Genomic DNA, 16509 nt, shown 5'->3' with positions numbered 1-16509 from the left:
TTACCCGCTATACTTTCTCCTAGGAGCTCTATGGTTTCAGGTTTTACAATCACATTACTAATTCATTTTGAATTAATTTTTGTGAATGATGTAAGGTAGTAGTCCAGTTTCTTTCTTTTGTCTTTTTTTTTTTAATTTTCAAATACATGTTTATTGTACCATATAGTCATATAATACTTCAAGTTTCAGGAGGCATTTAGGTCCAGTTTCATTTGTTTGTTTGTTTGTTTGTTTGTAGCTATCCATTTTCCTCAATCTCACTTATTGAAGATATTGTCTTTTCCCTATTATATATTTTTGGCTCCTTTGTTGTAACTTAATTGACCATATGTGCATAAATTTATTTCTGGGCTCTCTATTCTATTCCATTGATCTATGTGTCTTTTATTTTAGGCCAGTACCATACTGTTTTGATCACTATAAATTTGTGATATAGTTTGAAATCAGGAATTATGATGCTTCAAGCTTTGTTCTTCTTTCTTAAGATTGCTTTGGTTATTCAGGGTCTTTTTTGGTTTTATACACATTTTAGGATTGTTTATTTTACTTTTGTAAAAAGTACCATTGGAATTTTGATAGAGATTGCATTTAATCTGTAGATTGCTTGGATAGAATGGGCATTTTAACTATTCTTCCAATCATGAACATAGAATATCTTTGCATTTATTTGTGTCTTCTTCAGTTTCTTTCATCAGTTTCTTTCAGCTTATGGTTTTCAGTATACAGGTCTTTAATCTCCTTTGCAAAATTTATTCATAGGTATTTATTCTTTTTGGTGCAATTGTAAATGGGATTTTTGAAATTTCTCTTTCTAAATAAACTCACAAAAATTAGGGGATATTTTATAGCTTCATATTCATTTTGAAAATATTTCCTAATTTTTGTGAGCAGTATATTTGTTGAAGAATGAATGATTTTGTACTCAATTCCAAACTGAATTCTGAATCAGGATAAGACTTATCTAGACAAAGAGGGGGAGAAAAAGGAGCCAGAATTATCCAATTAGTGTGTTTCAAATAGATTATAGTTATGCAGGAGATGTTAATCTCCTTAGCCCTTGATATACACAAGGAACAGCACCAGGAGCATCTATCCATCCCTTTGCTGAACTCCTCAGAGGGCATTCGTTACAGAGCAATGTGAGACTGCAAGTCTCATCATCCCTGTAAATAGCAACTATTTTAAAGGAAAGCTGGCATTTGCTGCTCTGATGCAAGGTGCTGAGTGCAGCCCAATTAAGGCATCTACCAGCTGGGCATCTGTTTCAGGTGCCAGCTGATTCTTATTGAACGAGAGTGGAATCAACGGAACACATAATGATCCAGGAGTATCGTTAATACAGTGTATACCTGGTCTGGAAGATGAAGCAGAGAGGCTGGCAGGGGTTCCTGGTGGACACATCTTATGTGATAGACCTGAATTATTGTGTATCAGGTGCTTCTGTCTCTGCAGCTTAGATACACTTTTGGTGGGATGTAAGAGTAACTGAAGGTAACTATTATAGTACAGAGTGTAAAAAAGAGCCTCTTCAATATTTTAAAATTCTTGATAATTAAAAATTTGATTGAATTTGAAATCTTTCTGCATTAGCTCAAGAACCTTCCTCCACCTCTCTCCTCGCAGTGATATCCACCCACTGAACTTCTTTCTCCTTGGAAGCTTTACACTAGCTGTTCTCTCTGCCTAGAACACTTTCAATTACCAATAAAAGAATATATGATATGATATATATATATATATATGATATATATATATATATATGATATATATATATAATCTTACAGAGAGTGAGAGAGAAAGAGAAAGGGACAGACAGAACAGGAAGGGAGAGAGATGAGAAGTGTCAACTCGTAGTTGAGGCACTTTAGTTCTTCACTGATTGCTTTCTCATATGTGCCTTGACTGGGGGGCTCCAGCCAGCCAAGCCAGTGACCCCTTGCTCAAGCCAGTGACCTTGGACTTCAAGCTGGCAACCCCGTGCTCAAGCCCATGAGCCAGCACTCAAGCTGGATGAGCCCGCGCTCTAGCTGGTGACCTCGGGGGTTTGAACCTGCGTCCTCAGCATTCCAGGTCCACATTCTATCCACTCTGAGGTCAGAGGGATATTTTTAAAGTATAAATTCAATTGTGGTTTATTTTAAAAATGATTATAAAAATACTTAAAATTTTTATCTACTAACCATGAATAACATTTCTTGAGGCTGATGGATGTTAAAAATTGAAGAGATTATCAGTAAAAATCTTGATTAGGAATTGTATGTGGCCATTTTAATTATACAGTGGATTCCTATCCTCCCTCCTTCCCTCTTTCCCAAAATAATGCAATCAAAAACCATTAGGGCCCTGGCGGGATAGCTTGGTTGACTAGTGCATCTTCTGAAGTGCAGAGGTTGCCAGTTTGATCCCTAGTCAGGGCACATACAGGAACAGATCTATATTCCTGTCTCTCTCTTGCTCTCTCTCTTCCTCTCTCTAAAGTCAATAAAATAAACATTAAAAAAAAAACCATTAGGTAGGCTGAGCAGGGTAGGCATCTGCATTGGAGGGTGGAGAATGGAAGTGACAAAACTACCTGATATGGGGTATCAGAGCCTGAGTGGAGTGAGAAGGTCTGTACCAGGGGAGGGTGGTAATAGCCTGTATGGTTGTTGGGAGCTTGAGAGAAGTGAGGAGGTTTTCTGTACAACATGGTGATGACAGTAGCAGCATGGCACAGGGTTGTTGGAAAATGAGTGAAGTGAAGAGGGTGTTTAAGTTGAGGGTGGAGTGCTAGCTCAATGATAAATGTTGGAGCCTAAGAGGAGTGAGGAGGGTTCTTGCTGGCTTGGCCCCATGTGTCAGAACTTGATTGAGGTGGGAAGGGAATCTCTACATAAGGGTGGTATTGGTTTGGCATGGGGTATTGAAACCCAGCAGGATGAGGAGGGCAGCTACATGAAAGGGACCTCTGGCAGCAGTGACAGCCCAGCAGTGTAATTGAGTCTGAGCAGGGTAAGGAGGACATCTTTGTGAGAAGGTAGTGGGTAGGGCGGAAAATTGATTAATACATAGGTAGGATTAAGCTAATAAGTAAATATATTGAAAATAATGGGACCAGGTTTTTCCCTGTCAGAGAAAAGAGTTACAAATATGGAAAAGGAAAAAATTAGAATGAACTCTGTGGTATTGGATTGGAATTGGAGGTAGTGGTGTGAACCCATGGTTTTTGATTGATTGATTGATAGGTAGATGGATAGATGTAGAAATAAATGTAGATATAAATGCATTGATTATATATATGCAATGTATGTGAATACATAATATAATGTATATGTGTTCATATATATATATATTCTCTATCTCTGGTAGCAGTGACAAATATCTAGTGCTCATATCTTGGTTCTTTTTATTTTTTCATTTTATTTATTTATTTATTCATTCATTTATTCATTCAGTGAGAGGAGGGGAGGCAGAGACAGACTTCTGCATGCACAATGCACCATGACTACGATCCATGTGGCAAGCCCACTAGGGGGCAATGCTTCACTCATCTGAAGCGTTGCTCCGTTGCTCAGCAACTGAGCTCTTCTTAGCATCTGAGGTGGAAGCCATGGAGCCATCCTTAGCACCTGGGCCAGCTAGCTCTATTTGAGCTGTGGCTGCAGGAGAGGGAGGGGGATAGAGAGAGAGGGAGAGAAAGAAGTGAGAGGGGGGAGGGGTGGAGAAGCAGATGGGTGCTTCTTCTGTGTACCCTGACTGGGAATCAAACCTGGGACATCCACATGCTGTGCTGATGCTCTACCACTGACCCAACTAGCCAGGGCATCTTGGTTTATAAGTACCATTTTTCACTAAAAGGAACCAAGACTCCTTGGGGAAACAGATTATTCCAGGACAGGGAATGTCCAAGATGAACCTGAAATATCTTGTTAGGCCAGCAAGTAAAAAGTGCTTAATGAATTATGGGACATATCAAAAGAACAGAGAAGTTAGCTTGAATGGATTCCCAGTGACCAAATCTAGGATAATTAGAGCATCAAAATAATAGTAATTGCAAATTACAACCCTCTAAATAAAATAGGGATCCATGAGTCCATACTGATACAAACAAATGGACAAATAATTGGGGGAAAGAGAATTAATAAAGGTAGAAGGAATGACCTGAGTTAGAAAATTACCATTTAAAAACATCATAGTAATAATTAATTCAGCCAAGAAGCATCAGTGAATACTAAAAACCAGTGGATGAAATATTGATGAGGAAAGAGATATTATGTAGTCTCAAAATATGTCCCCCAAAAATAGTAGTTACAAAAGGGGAAAGAACAACTTTACAGTGAAGAAATCTGGCAGAAAGCACCTCATTTGAGGGACTAAAATGAATAACACCAGTAATGAGACAAATACACATCTATATCATCTGATAGGATTCACTGTCACTTCAGAGACATTCCTGCCAAAAGCACATAATCGTAATCTAATGAGGAAATATCAGACATACAAATTGAGGGATATTATACAAAATATCCAGTTTTATAATCTTCCAAAGAGTCAAGTGTATCAAAATTAAGGAAATATTAGTGTACTATTATAGATTGAAGGAGATAATGAGATATGACAACTAAATGTAACAAGTGATCCTGGACTATACATCCTTTTGCATTATTAGGACAGTTGTTGAAACTTGAATAGGTGGATTAGTTGACAGCAAAGGATCAATATTAATTTCCTTATTGTGATGGTTGTATTATGGTTATGTCCTTGCTTATAGCAGTTATAAAGTTTTAACGTGGGCACTGGGACATATGTTGGCAATTTATCTTCAACTCTTTCAGGAAAAGAGATTATTGTTGCAACTCTTCAATAAGTTTGGAATTATTTCAAAAGAAAAAGAAAAAAGTTATGTTTAAATGAGCAAGCTTGAAATTTCTTATTAAAATGTTTTAGTATCTTATAAAATATCTTCTCTACTGAAATTTTTTCAGCATGTCTCATATAGTACCTTAAATTCTTTCCAGTTTATCCTTTGTGTTGAATAAATATTTTTTGTTTCCACCATGATATAAAAAAGGCTATGAAACATTTTAGGCAGAGGGAGTCACATATGTGAAGGCCTGGAGCTCAGAAATCATGACTTTTAGGAGAATTACTAGCAATTCTGCATGTCTAGAAAGTGTGGAATTGGCGTGTGTGTGTGTGTGTGTGACAGCTGTCAAGGGAAAGGACATCTAACAACCTCAGCTGGATGGTTCACTGACATAGGAACATAAGATAATTCACTTCAGTGGCCCTGATACTGATAACCCAACAGCACATTAGCAAGGATGCCCCCAAACTGGTATGGACAACCCTTTGTTTAGAAACTGCCTGAGGATGCTTCTTGACCTGAGTTTAATCAGAAATTGCCCTAAATTTGTGCTTGTAGGAGGTATTTCTCAGAAATATGAAGAGGAATGGAGAATGTAGACTCTTGTCATATTTGTTTTCAAATAATTTAGCAAAAAGGACCACCTTACAAAAGATACATGCAATAGAATAACTTATTGAAATATTAATTTGCCTTTTGCTCCCAGTTTTCCTCCCCTATTCCAAGAATGTTTTTCTGCTTTCTTTCTCTGAGCTTTTGTTCAGCCACGCCAAATCAGAAGTACAACTGCCTTTTGTGTTTTAAAGCCTGAACTCATTGAAGGGTTTATGCAAGGTGGTCCTGGAGGAGAGAGGAAAGAGGCAAGAGCCCAGGAGGGAGTGTCAACTATGGAGACCTCAAAGAGTGATTTATTTGGAGAGGGAGGGCTCCATGAAGTTAGCAGGAACTAGAATCTAGTCCCTCTGTGAACCTCTTTTGCAACCACCTGAGGCTACGGTTTGTCCCCTGTGGAATGGCTTTGTATACAGTGAGAACCTGAAACTTTGGTGTTGGCGTTTATAGCCATGGTAAAGAGCCCCAGCTCAAGCTGGGAGGCAAGTTTCAGGAGGTATCAGAGCCACTTTCCTGCAAGAGACTAGGTGGTCTTTGACAAAGAGCCTATCAGCAGTGACAAATTGGACCAAAGATCAGAGGGCTGTTCTTAAGTATTCTGGATAATGTAAAACCTGACATCTGCCTGAGGGATAGAATTTGAGGTTAAATTTTCATCACCCTGAGGAGAGGCGGCTTAAGATGAGACTTAATTTTATAATTGAAAAATATGACATTTCCTTCATACTTAAAAAGTAACTTTCATACTCACCATATACATTTAAAGCTCTCAAGATTTGGAAGAAATTATAGACAAAAAAATTTGGGTTTTTTCCAGAAAAATTAATCATAAGTCTTTTTTAAAAAAGATTTTTATTTATTGATTTTACAGAGAAAGGAGATATGGGTGAGGGGTTCGAGCCATAAGTATCAACTCATAGTTGCTTCTTTTCAGTTGTTTATTGCTTGCTGTATATGCCTTCACTGGGCAAACCGAGGGTTTTGAATCGGCAACCTCAGCATTCCAGGTCAACACTTGACTCACTGCGCCACCATAGGCCAGGCAGCATAAGTCTTTTATTGTACCTTTTCTTTGAGAGAATTGAGATATTTCAGTTTGATATATGCCTCCAGATATTCAGATATTTTTTCCCTTTTTTTTTAATTTCAATGGGGTGGCATTGATTAATTAAGGCACATAGATTCAGAGAAAACATCTCCAGGTTATTTTGACAATGATTATGTTGTATACCCATCACCCAAAGTCAAATTGTGCCTCCAGATATTAATGACAGATGAATTCAGGATGCCTCAACCAGCTTGGGTTTTTATTATTCTCCCTTACCCAGAAGCTAAAGTGGTGGAAAGGAAGGATACAAGCCAGTCTGACATTTGGTAGACACAGGTATCTTTCTGTTCTCTCCCCTTTTCCATCCAGTGCTCCCTGAGCTGACTTGGGAATGGGAGCAGGTGTAGGATGAATACCAGTTTAATTCCAGTTTTCTTGCAGTTTGATCTTCTAGATGCAAAATACCATTCAAATACCCAAACCTCATATATATATATATTTGTATGGCTAAGTATATCACAAATTTAATTTTAATTGAGTTTTAGGAAGGATAGAAACATCAATTTGTTGTTCTACTTATTTATGCATTCATTGGTTGATTCTTGTTTGTGCCATGTAGTTTGAACCAGGAGAAACTTAGCCCCAAGACTTCCTTTGGATAAATGATGACTAGAAGAATAGAATGATGACCCAACTCCTGCTTTAACAATGTTTTTATTTCCTAAAAAGAAAGTTCATACAGAAACTATATAAGCAAGAGTGTTATGAGCTAAGTCATGTGTGAAATAGCCAATTGACCATAGATTAGAAACTGTGACTCTGTCACTGTCTGTGTGACCCTAGGCATATCATTTCAACTCCCTAGGCCACATATGTTACATGAAGTTTTGGATTGGATGACCAATAATGGGTCCTTCTGTGCTCTATTCTTCTTATGATTCTAGAATGTAGAATAAGAAGATTTTTTAAATGTTGAAATACAAGGTGATAAAGAGCCTTATCTACAGTAAATGCTTAGATATAATGGAACTTATTTTTGGTGGAACTTTTGAATGTGCCAGTAAGATTTTAATGCTGATTTATCAAAACCATGCACAAAACCTTGTGATGGAACTTATAAAATGTGTATATTTTGGTTGGACGCAGTAGACAATCATATCAGAGCTTGGAGAAAAATAAATCCTCCCAAACCAATGATGAGAATTATCAATTTATTAGAATTTGAACATAATTATATAGTTTTAATTCTAGAAAGAAACCCCTTTAATTGATACTGATGAATAAAAGTGCTTCATATGTTATTTCAGAAGCTGGAAAATAGACCATATTTAGAATCCTGGGCAGCAAAGTAAAATAGATTTCAGGTAAATTTAGGGTGTACACATAGCCAATCCCAAACAAATCACTGCTATATACACTGAGACTTTTCAGCCAGTGATTATCATATGGAATAGGTTTCTCAAGGAGCATATGATTGTTGGTTTCATAGCTGCTGATTTCATCATCCCACTGTTGCTCATATAAATCTTGACTAATTGTTTTTATTTTTTACTGCTTTTAGTTGGGAAAAAAAAGGTGTATAATTTTTCTCTAATGATAATGTGCCAAAATTATAATAGATATTACTTAAAAATGTTTAGATCCTGGATGATTCAGAAAGGCTTTATACATAATCTGAATTCATTGAACAACTACACCTAAATACTACTCTTGCAGCTTGCAGAGTAGATTAACCTGTTCTTTGCTTTGTTCAGTGTATACTTAGAAATGTGGAAGGACTAGATTCCTGAGGACTCAAAATGTATATGGTGGTATGAATGTTGCTTCCCTCACAGGTCTGAGACTAGAACGCTTCACAAATCTTATAATGAGTTGCCATTTTTTTGGTTGATGGAAATTTGATCTCAAATAATGTGAATTATTTCCCTTTTCTGTTTAAAGTAAGGAAGGGAAGCTTTTAAAATTGTTATCCACATTTCCAGTTAAACTACAGGCTGAAACAGTAAGTTGAAAATGGACTTAACAGGTATGATTAAAAACTTGATTTTCACATTGATTTGCTGAAAGAAATACTCAAAAAAGTTTGAAGTTCTTACTGCACTAAGTAAAAACAATGCTCTAATAACATATAAACTTTTAAAGTTAGTATAAATAAAAGCCATAAAATTCAAAACCAAGTTAATTTATGTAATTTTAAGGAATGTAATTCTGTGACCCTGTTAATGAATTCATAGGTAAAATCACTAAAACTGGTGTAAGCTTGCCTAGAGAAATCAAGGCAAGATGTGTATGGCCAGCTTTGCAGGTACAAATGCACTGAGGTCTCATACCTCTGAACATGGACACTGAAAATACTCCTTTTCTAGGTTGATGTACTAGTTTGCTATGACTGTCATAAACGATGTACCACAGACTGGTGGATTAAACAGAAATTAATTTTCTCGCAGTTCTGGAGGTTTGAAGTTCAGGATCAATGTGCCAGCAGAACTGGATTCTTCTGAGACCTGTCCTTGGCTTGAAAATGCCACCACTTGTTGTCTCTTCTCATGGTCATATCTCTGTGCACATGTAGCCCTGGTGTCTCATCTCTTCTTTTTTTCTTTTACGTGGAATTCATTAAAAAATTTTTTTTAAATTCAGTTGACATTCAGTATTATTTTGTTCTAGAGTCATCCTCCCCTTTTTTTTTTTTTTTTTTTTTTTAACAGAGACAGAGAGAGAGAGGCAGAGAGAGGAACAGACAGACAGGAACGGAGAGAAAGGAGAAGCATCAATCATCAGTTTTTCGTTGAGACACCTTAGTTGTTCATTGATTGTGTTCTTATATGTGCCTTGACCGTGGGCCTTCAGCAGACCGAGTAACCCTTTGCTTGAGCCAGCGACCTTGGGTCCAAGCTGGTGAGCTTTTGATCAAACCAGATGAGCCCGCACTCAAGCTGGCGACCTTGGGGTCTCGAACCTGGGTCCTCTGCATCCCAGTCCGACGCTCTATCCACTGTGCCACTGTGTGGTCAGGCCGAGTCATCTTCCTCTTACAAGGACACCAGGTATATTCACCCTACAGACATCTTAATTAGCCTTTGACTCTGAAATTCAGTGCAACTTCCTCCTTTCACAGGTCATTCCTCTTCTTCAGTATTTACCACATGGTTTTGGGGTCTCTTGGTCACAAATGTCTCATCCTGGGTACCACTCCATGTATCTTGCTTGGCACAGAAAGGTTCAGTAAATGGAAGCCATTATATTAATTTTCTTGCATTGTCATTTGAGGGTAAGGCCTTGGGTGCTCAGTCAGCTCCCAGGCTGGTATTTTTTTTTTTTTTTTTTTTGTATTTTTCTGAAGCTGGAAACGGGGAGAGACAGTCAGATAGACTCCCGCATGCGCCAGACCGGGATCCACCCGCAGCTCTGCCCACTAGGGGGCGTCGCTCTGCCGCGACCAGAGCCACTCTAGCGCCTGGGGCAGAGGCCAAGGAGCCATCCCCAGCGCCCGGGCCATCTTTGCTCCAATGGAGCCTTGGCTGCGGGAGGGGAAGAGAGAGACAGAGAGGAAGGAGGGGGGGGGGGTGGAGAAGCAAATGGGCGCTTCTCCTGTGTGCCCTGGCCAGGAATCGAACCCGGGTCGCCCGCACGCCAGGCCGACGCCCTACCGCTGAGCCAACCGGCCAGGGCCCTGGTATTAAAAACCTGTAAAAAGCTAACAATTTAGGTGCGAAGAAAGCAAGTATAATAACGTAAACTAAATGTATAAAATGTGTTCACTGAAGTAAAATGAAAATGTCTGCTTGTGGGAGTGCGCGAAGGGAGGCTGAGACGGGCGCGCAGAGGGCTTCATGGACCGCCAAAGGGTAGCCTCGGTTGCAATGTACGAAGCGATTTTGGCACATTCCTGTCCTTTACATCGCCTCGGGCTCTCTTTTGCGCAGGGCCACGTGCCAATGTCTTTAATCGCGCGTCGAACCCACTGTAAACGGCTAATAACCGCTTTCCACCCTCCATCTTTGTGCTGACGGGAGGGGCGAGAACGCCAGGCGTAGCGGTCCGGTCGAAATGCGGCGGGTAAATCCAGGCCCACAAGCCCAACAGTTAAGTTTTCAAAAGCACCGCGCATGGCGTCCCTGGCCGCACCGGTTGGAAACAGCCCTCAGAGCGCCGCCGCTCATCGGTCCTTCCAACCTCTCGGCCAAGCCCAGGGCTAGAGCAGTTCGTAGGCCAACCCCGCACACAGAGGGCGTTGAGGCCAGTGCGCTCCGGTGAGCGCGCCCGTCCAGCGGCTGAGGAAAACGGAAGTGGGTGTGAGCGGGTCGCGGTGATTGGCTGAAGTGACATGTCTCTCACGGGGCTGGCGCGAACGCCACTGCGGAATTGGGCGAGGGATACGCAAGGGGAGGGGTAAATTCATTAGGAACAGCCGCGGTGCTGGGGAAAATAAAACGCGGAGGTGCGTGGAGGGTAGGGGGAGTCCCTTGTCAGGGTACACTGCAGAGCTCGCGGGTGAAGAGGGTGGGAAGAGGCACGGCAGAAACAGAGCGGAACGAGTGCTTGAATATACCTCGGAGGGCGGGGAGTCCGTGCTCGAGAGCGGCGCTGCGGCTCGGTAGGCGGGACTAAAGGAGCAAGGTGGGGATTGGCGAGCAGCCCTGGGCTGCCGTACGTCGGCGGTGACGTACGCCTCGGGGAGGGTGCGCGCGCGTTCAGCGGCCTCTTTGTGTGGTGCCCAGCTAAGGGAGCGGAGGTGGTGGTGGCTGTGGCGGTACAGCGGCCTTGGTTGTCTTCCAGGCTCCTCGGCTCGTCCTCTAACCGGCACCTCTCCCCTTCCCTCCCCCTTCCTTTTTTCCTCCTTCCCTTCCCTTCCCTTCTTCCCTTCCCTGCCGGTGACCGGCGGTAGCGGCTCCAGCAACGGCTGGGCCCAGGTTGTGAAGAGGCCTTAGCCAACGGTAACGGCGACGGCGAAACCTCGGAGCTCGCAGGGCGGGGGGAAGGCCCGGGCCTTGGAGATGGAGAATTCGCAGTTGTGTAAGCTGTTCATTGGCGGCCTCAATGTGCAGACGAGTGAGTCGGGCCTGCGCGGCCACTTTGAGGCCTTTGGGACTCTGACGGACTGCGTGGTGGTGGTGAACCCCCAGACCAAACGCTCCCGTTGTTTCGGCTTCGTGACCTATTCTAATGTGGAGGAGGCCGATGCCGCCATGGCCGCTTCACCCCATGCTGTGGACGGCAACACCGTGGAGCTGAAGCGGGCGGTGTCCCGGGAGGATTCGGCGCGGCCCGGTGCCCATGCCAAGGTTAAGAAGCTCTTTGTTGGGGGCCTTAAAGGAGACGTGGCTGAGGGCGACCTGATTGAGCACTTCTCGCAGTTTGGCACCGTGGAAAAGGCCGAGATTATTGCCGACAAGCAGTCGGGCAAGAAGCGCGGCTTCGGCTTTGTGTATTTTCAGAATCACGACGCAGCAGACAAGGCCGCGGTGGTCAAGTTCCACCCGATCCAGGGCCATCGCGTGGAGGTGAAGAAGGCTGTCCCCAAGGAGGATATTCACTCCGGCGGGGGTGGTGGCTCCCGGTCCTCGCGAGGCGGCCGAGGCGGCCGGGGTCGCGGCGGTGGTCGTGACCAGAACGGCCTGTCTAAGGGAGGTGGCGGTGGTTACAACAGCTACGGTGGTTACGGCGGCGGCGGCGGCAGCTACAATACCTATGGAGGCGGCGGCGGCGGTTCGTCCTACGGTGGGAGCGACTACGGTAACGGCTTCGGCGGCTTCGGCAGTTATAGTCAGCACCAGTCGTCCTATGGGCCCATGAAGAGCGGCGGCGGCGGCGGCGGAGGCAGCAGCTGGGGCGGTCGCAGTAACAGTGGACCTTACAGAGGTGGCTATGGCGGTGGGGGTGGTTATGGAGGCAGTTCCTTCTAAAATTTAAGTTCCCGGGAGTGGATATAGGGGCAGCCCTTTTCAGGGACCCAACTTGAGTCAGTTCCCCTCCCACCGCCTTCCCTGTTTTGCCCTTGGGGGAGCCGCTTCTAAGGCTGCTTACCCTTGGGGGTGTTGCCCTATTTGCCTGCCACCTCTCGTCTCCCTCCGAAGATGGACTGCCCCACATACACATTTTTGTGTTACAGTTATTGATGGACTCTATTTTTTTATTATTACTTGGACCTTGGTCGTTTTTATACTAGCAAAATGTCTTGTTTTAATTTGTGTTTTTTTTTTGGGGGGGGGATTGGATTGAACTTGCTGATTCTGTAGCAAAACCTGGGTGGGGGTTGGGGTGGGGGTTTAGTTTACTTTGTTGTAAGGACTTGATATCTGGCTACGGCGTTTTCTATGAAATCCACTTGGATCCCATGCCTGAAATTTGGAAGCATATGTACAAAAATCATTTTTACGTTTTATTTTTAATAAATCATTGTGTTTGACCATACATGTCTAACATTTTTTTTCTAGGATCCATTCCATACCCTTTTAAAGGGATATTGAATTTTTTTCGTGTAAATTCTTAATTTTAATGTGTACTTAGAGAAACTTTTAAAAGGTTCTGTCCCCCCCACTCCCCACCCCCATTTGTCCTGCTAGTGACGTTGAATTTTATCCCTTTACAGGCAAAACTTTTGAAATGGTGGATGTGGCCTTTTCATATCTTTAAAGTTTCTGTGCATCCATCCCTTGTACTGAAAAGTATTTGCTTATCATCTTGACATTGGTTACTTCCTTCTATGAGAATTTATTTTAAAGTATGTACTGTGTAATTCTAAAATATTTTGTGTTAAGCATGTGTTTTCATTCATAGAAACTGTTTAAAAATTTTCAGATGGCCTAGTTTCATCCCTATTATTGGTGTGTCTGTAACGAATGGTTACAATGAGGGTTGTATTTTACCCTAATATTAAATGCATTTTTGTATTTTCAGAGCAGGTTTCAGCATTTTTTCCTATAGCTGCTGTCCTCATGGAAGTCCTTCCCCCTAACGTTTATAGCGCCATCTACTGGCAGAATGGCAGTATATGTGCAAAACAATTTGTTAAAAAAATTGTTTAGGACAATTTCATCATCAGATTTAGAAGTTTTGCCATCAAAAATATGTGCAGACTTTGGTTACACATTTACTTGTAACTAAGGTGGGCTTTACAGGAATGTAGTTAACAGTCCATATCACAGATTTCCTTTTTACATGAGATTTGGAAATGTAAATTGCTACGCATAGGTTGGGCAATGGCCTCAAATTGCTATGACAACTAATGAACCAGCTACTGTACTGGTACCTTAGGTGCAAGTTGTAAAGCAAAATATCTGTATTCTGCTTGGTTAACAAAATGTATATTTGTGGCCCTTTCACGCAATGAATTTCAAGTTGTTTATAAAAAAAACAAAAAACTGATACAGGAGAAAATTTCCTTCGTGGATGAAATATAGAATAGCAACGTTTATGGATATCACAAATAAAGAATTCAGTTCTTTACATGATTGAGTGAGAGTATGTATAACGCGGTGGGTGGGTTCAGAGTACCTATTACGTAGTACATTTAATGTTCTAAGATATTTGGCTTGAATCTTGCAGTTGGTAGTCATATTAAGCTTTCTGAAGGGGAGATTATTGGCTTAAAGAATATTTTACCATTGACCTCTTTTTTATTTCTCATATATATATATTTAAATTTTTTTTTTTTTAAGATTTAATTCTTTGCCAAAAATTTTTTTCTTAATTGCCAGGGCTCTACTTTCAAGAGGAAGAAAGGTCAAGATTGCTAGGCTAGATCATGGCTGCTCTGTTGTCACTTTGACAAAGGGTAGCTGATGCTTGGTATAAATATATGTCTACTGTGATAAATGGGATAGATGTTTTTGCATTTTGAATAAACAGTCAAATCTTGCTCTCGAATGGTTTTACAGTTTCCTTATATTTGTTTTATTTTTCACTTTTAGTGAAACACTACATGTGAACTTCATTTGGTAATTTGTTCCAACGTTTTGAGGGCCGCTGGGAGACAGACTGATATGGTTAAATGTTTTGTTGTAATTGTTACTCTGCTTGCCTTTTACTTAGTTTTAGTGGGACGATCTATTTTTTTTCAGGGTCATTTGGAATAGATCACCTTTTGGAGAGCTTTAAAAGTGATAACCTTGTCATTTTGGATTACAACAGTGATTTTTAAAAGTTTAAATGAATAACGTAAAAGTATTTCCTGTTTGCTAGAAAATTGAGTTGGTGTTCTGTTCCTAGTCATTGTCATATATCTGTCTTTACAGATTTCTGTAATTTGGATTGGTATTTAGGAAGGCAAAAAGCATAATGGGATTTAGTCTTTCCATAATTACTCTTATCAACTTATGCAAACATTTTTGGCTTGTGGGATTTGTTTAGGGGAGGTAAGCAACCAGTTGGTAGGCTTTGATTTCTTTCATCTATGGGAACTATCTAAATGTTATTCAAATTTATTTTTCTTTTTAACGATGTTCAAATTTAAGAACTCATGGAACCCTGACCAGGCAGTGGCACAGTGGATAGAGCGTTGGATTGGGAAGCAGAGGATTTGGGTTCGAAACCCTGAGGTTGCCAGCTTGAGTGCGAGCTCATCTGGCTTGAGCGCGGGGTCACTGGCTTGAGTGTGAGATCATAGACGTAACCCCATGGTCACTGGCTTGAAGCCCAAGGTCGCTGGCTTGAGCAAGGGGTCACTTGCTTTGTTTGTTGAAGTCCTCTGGTCAAGGCACATATGAGAAAGCAATCAGTGAATAAGGTGATGCAACGAAGAATTGATGCTTTTCTTCTCCCTTCCTGTCTGTCTGGCCCTCTCTGTGACTCTGTCCAAAAAAAAAACCACCGAACAAAACTCATGGAAGTAGGTGATACAGAATCTAGTAAGTATTGCAAACAATTTTTGTGCTATGCTTTAACTTGAAAGTTTAGCAAAGTAAAAGCCTGTTTTTTTTGTCTATTGTGAAGAACATGCAATTACTGTATTTTTATTATAAATTCAGTGGTACTCATTAGTTAAAAGTGATTTAAGAGGTATTTAAAAATTGGTAGTATTTTTGGATATTAAGCTTGCGAGTGGTTATTTATAGTGGTAACAAATCAATTGATAACATGGGTGCTTCCTATTTAAATATACTTCACAATGAATTTTTGTTTTTAAACAAGGTTAAAGGATTGAGGATGCTTGAGAATTTGGCAATTATAATTATTTCCCTCAAGACCAGAAGTGACTTACTTGGTTTGTACTTTATTTACCTATTAAGGGTGCTTAATTTTCTCGTTAGAGAATTTGTGTTTAATATTAAATATTGTATGCCTGTGTCTTTGCTGATTGAAAATGGGTGTTTGGATGTTGGATTGACCTGAGCAGAAAGGCATCTAGACGTAGGGATTTTGCTCAAAAGGACAACATTTTCACTGAGGGTAAGTCTTTTCCATTTTAACTAACTTTCTGAGTCAGTGAAGATTTTGATCACTGGGGAAAATTCCTTCTACCTATTTCAGAAGGCCCTATTTTGTTTCCTTCTGAAATAGGGCAATAAAGACCACCTCCAAACTAATGGAGGACAGTGCTTTTTCCTAGTGTCTTCGTGCTAATTTAATGTGCCTTTGTCTAATGCTTTCTATTGAAAGTGAATTTACATTGTAAAAGATTTTCCAATTAAAAGTTTCTTGAAGAAATAAAGCCAAAGAACTTAACATACTTTGCACTATATGTTACTTGGAAAATTATAGTATTGCATAAATATTTGGATTGTACTTAAAGTCATAGATGATACTGGTATTACAGGGAAATAGAAAATTCAGAAATCTTACTGAATCTTTTTGGGGTTAATGTATTTTAAAAAGTAATTATTAGAACTAAACAAGTACTTATAAACTGAACTAAAAAAAGTTAGTAAGGCCCTGGCCGGTTGGCTCAGCGGTAGAGCGTCGGCCTAGCGTGCGGAGGACCCGGGTTCGATTCCCGGCCAGGGCACACAGGAGAAGCGCCCATTTGCTTCTCCACCCCTCCGCCGCGCTTTCCTCTCTGTCT

The 16509-nt window shown here is 41.0% G+C and overlaps 2 protein-coding genes across 9 annotated transcripts in view; both read left to right on the top strand.

The window, feature by feature from the left end:
• KLHL3 (kelch like family member 3) overlaps nt 1-16509 on the top strand; it is a 358874-nt gene that overhangs the window by 158078 nt on the left and 184287 nt on the right. The gene's annotated exons all lie outside the window — the stretch shown is intronic.
• HNRNPA0 (heterogeneous nuclear ribonucleoprotein A0) lies at nt 11190-13955 on the top strand. The gene has a single exon (XM_066344564.1). The coding sequence runs from the start codon at nt 11504-11506 to the stop codon at nt 12410-12412; it is 909 nt and encodes a 302-aa protein (XP_066200661.1). The 5' UTR covers nt 11190-11503; the 3' UTR covers nt 12413-13955.

Source organism: Saccopteryx leptura, chromosome 6, assembly GCF_036850995.1.
Source record: "Saccopteryx leptura isolate mSacLep1 chromosome 6, mSacLep1_pri_phased_curated, whole genome shotgun sequence".
Classification (NCBI taxonomy): domain Eukaryota; kingdom Metazoa; phylum Chordata; class Mammalia; order Chiroptera; family Emballonuridae; genus Saccopteryx; species Saccopteryx leptura.
This window is presented reverse-complemented; position numbering and strand designations above follow the sequence as displayed.

What these genes read in the sequence shown, in the direction of transcription:
- HNRNPA0 (XM_066344564.1), top strand. Translation starts at nt 11,504, where the DNA reads ATGGAGAATTCGCAGTTGTGTAAGCTGTTCATTGGCGGCCTCAATGTG.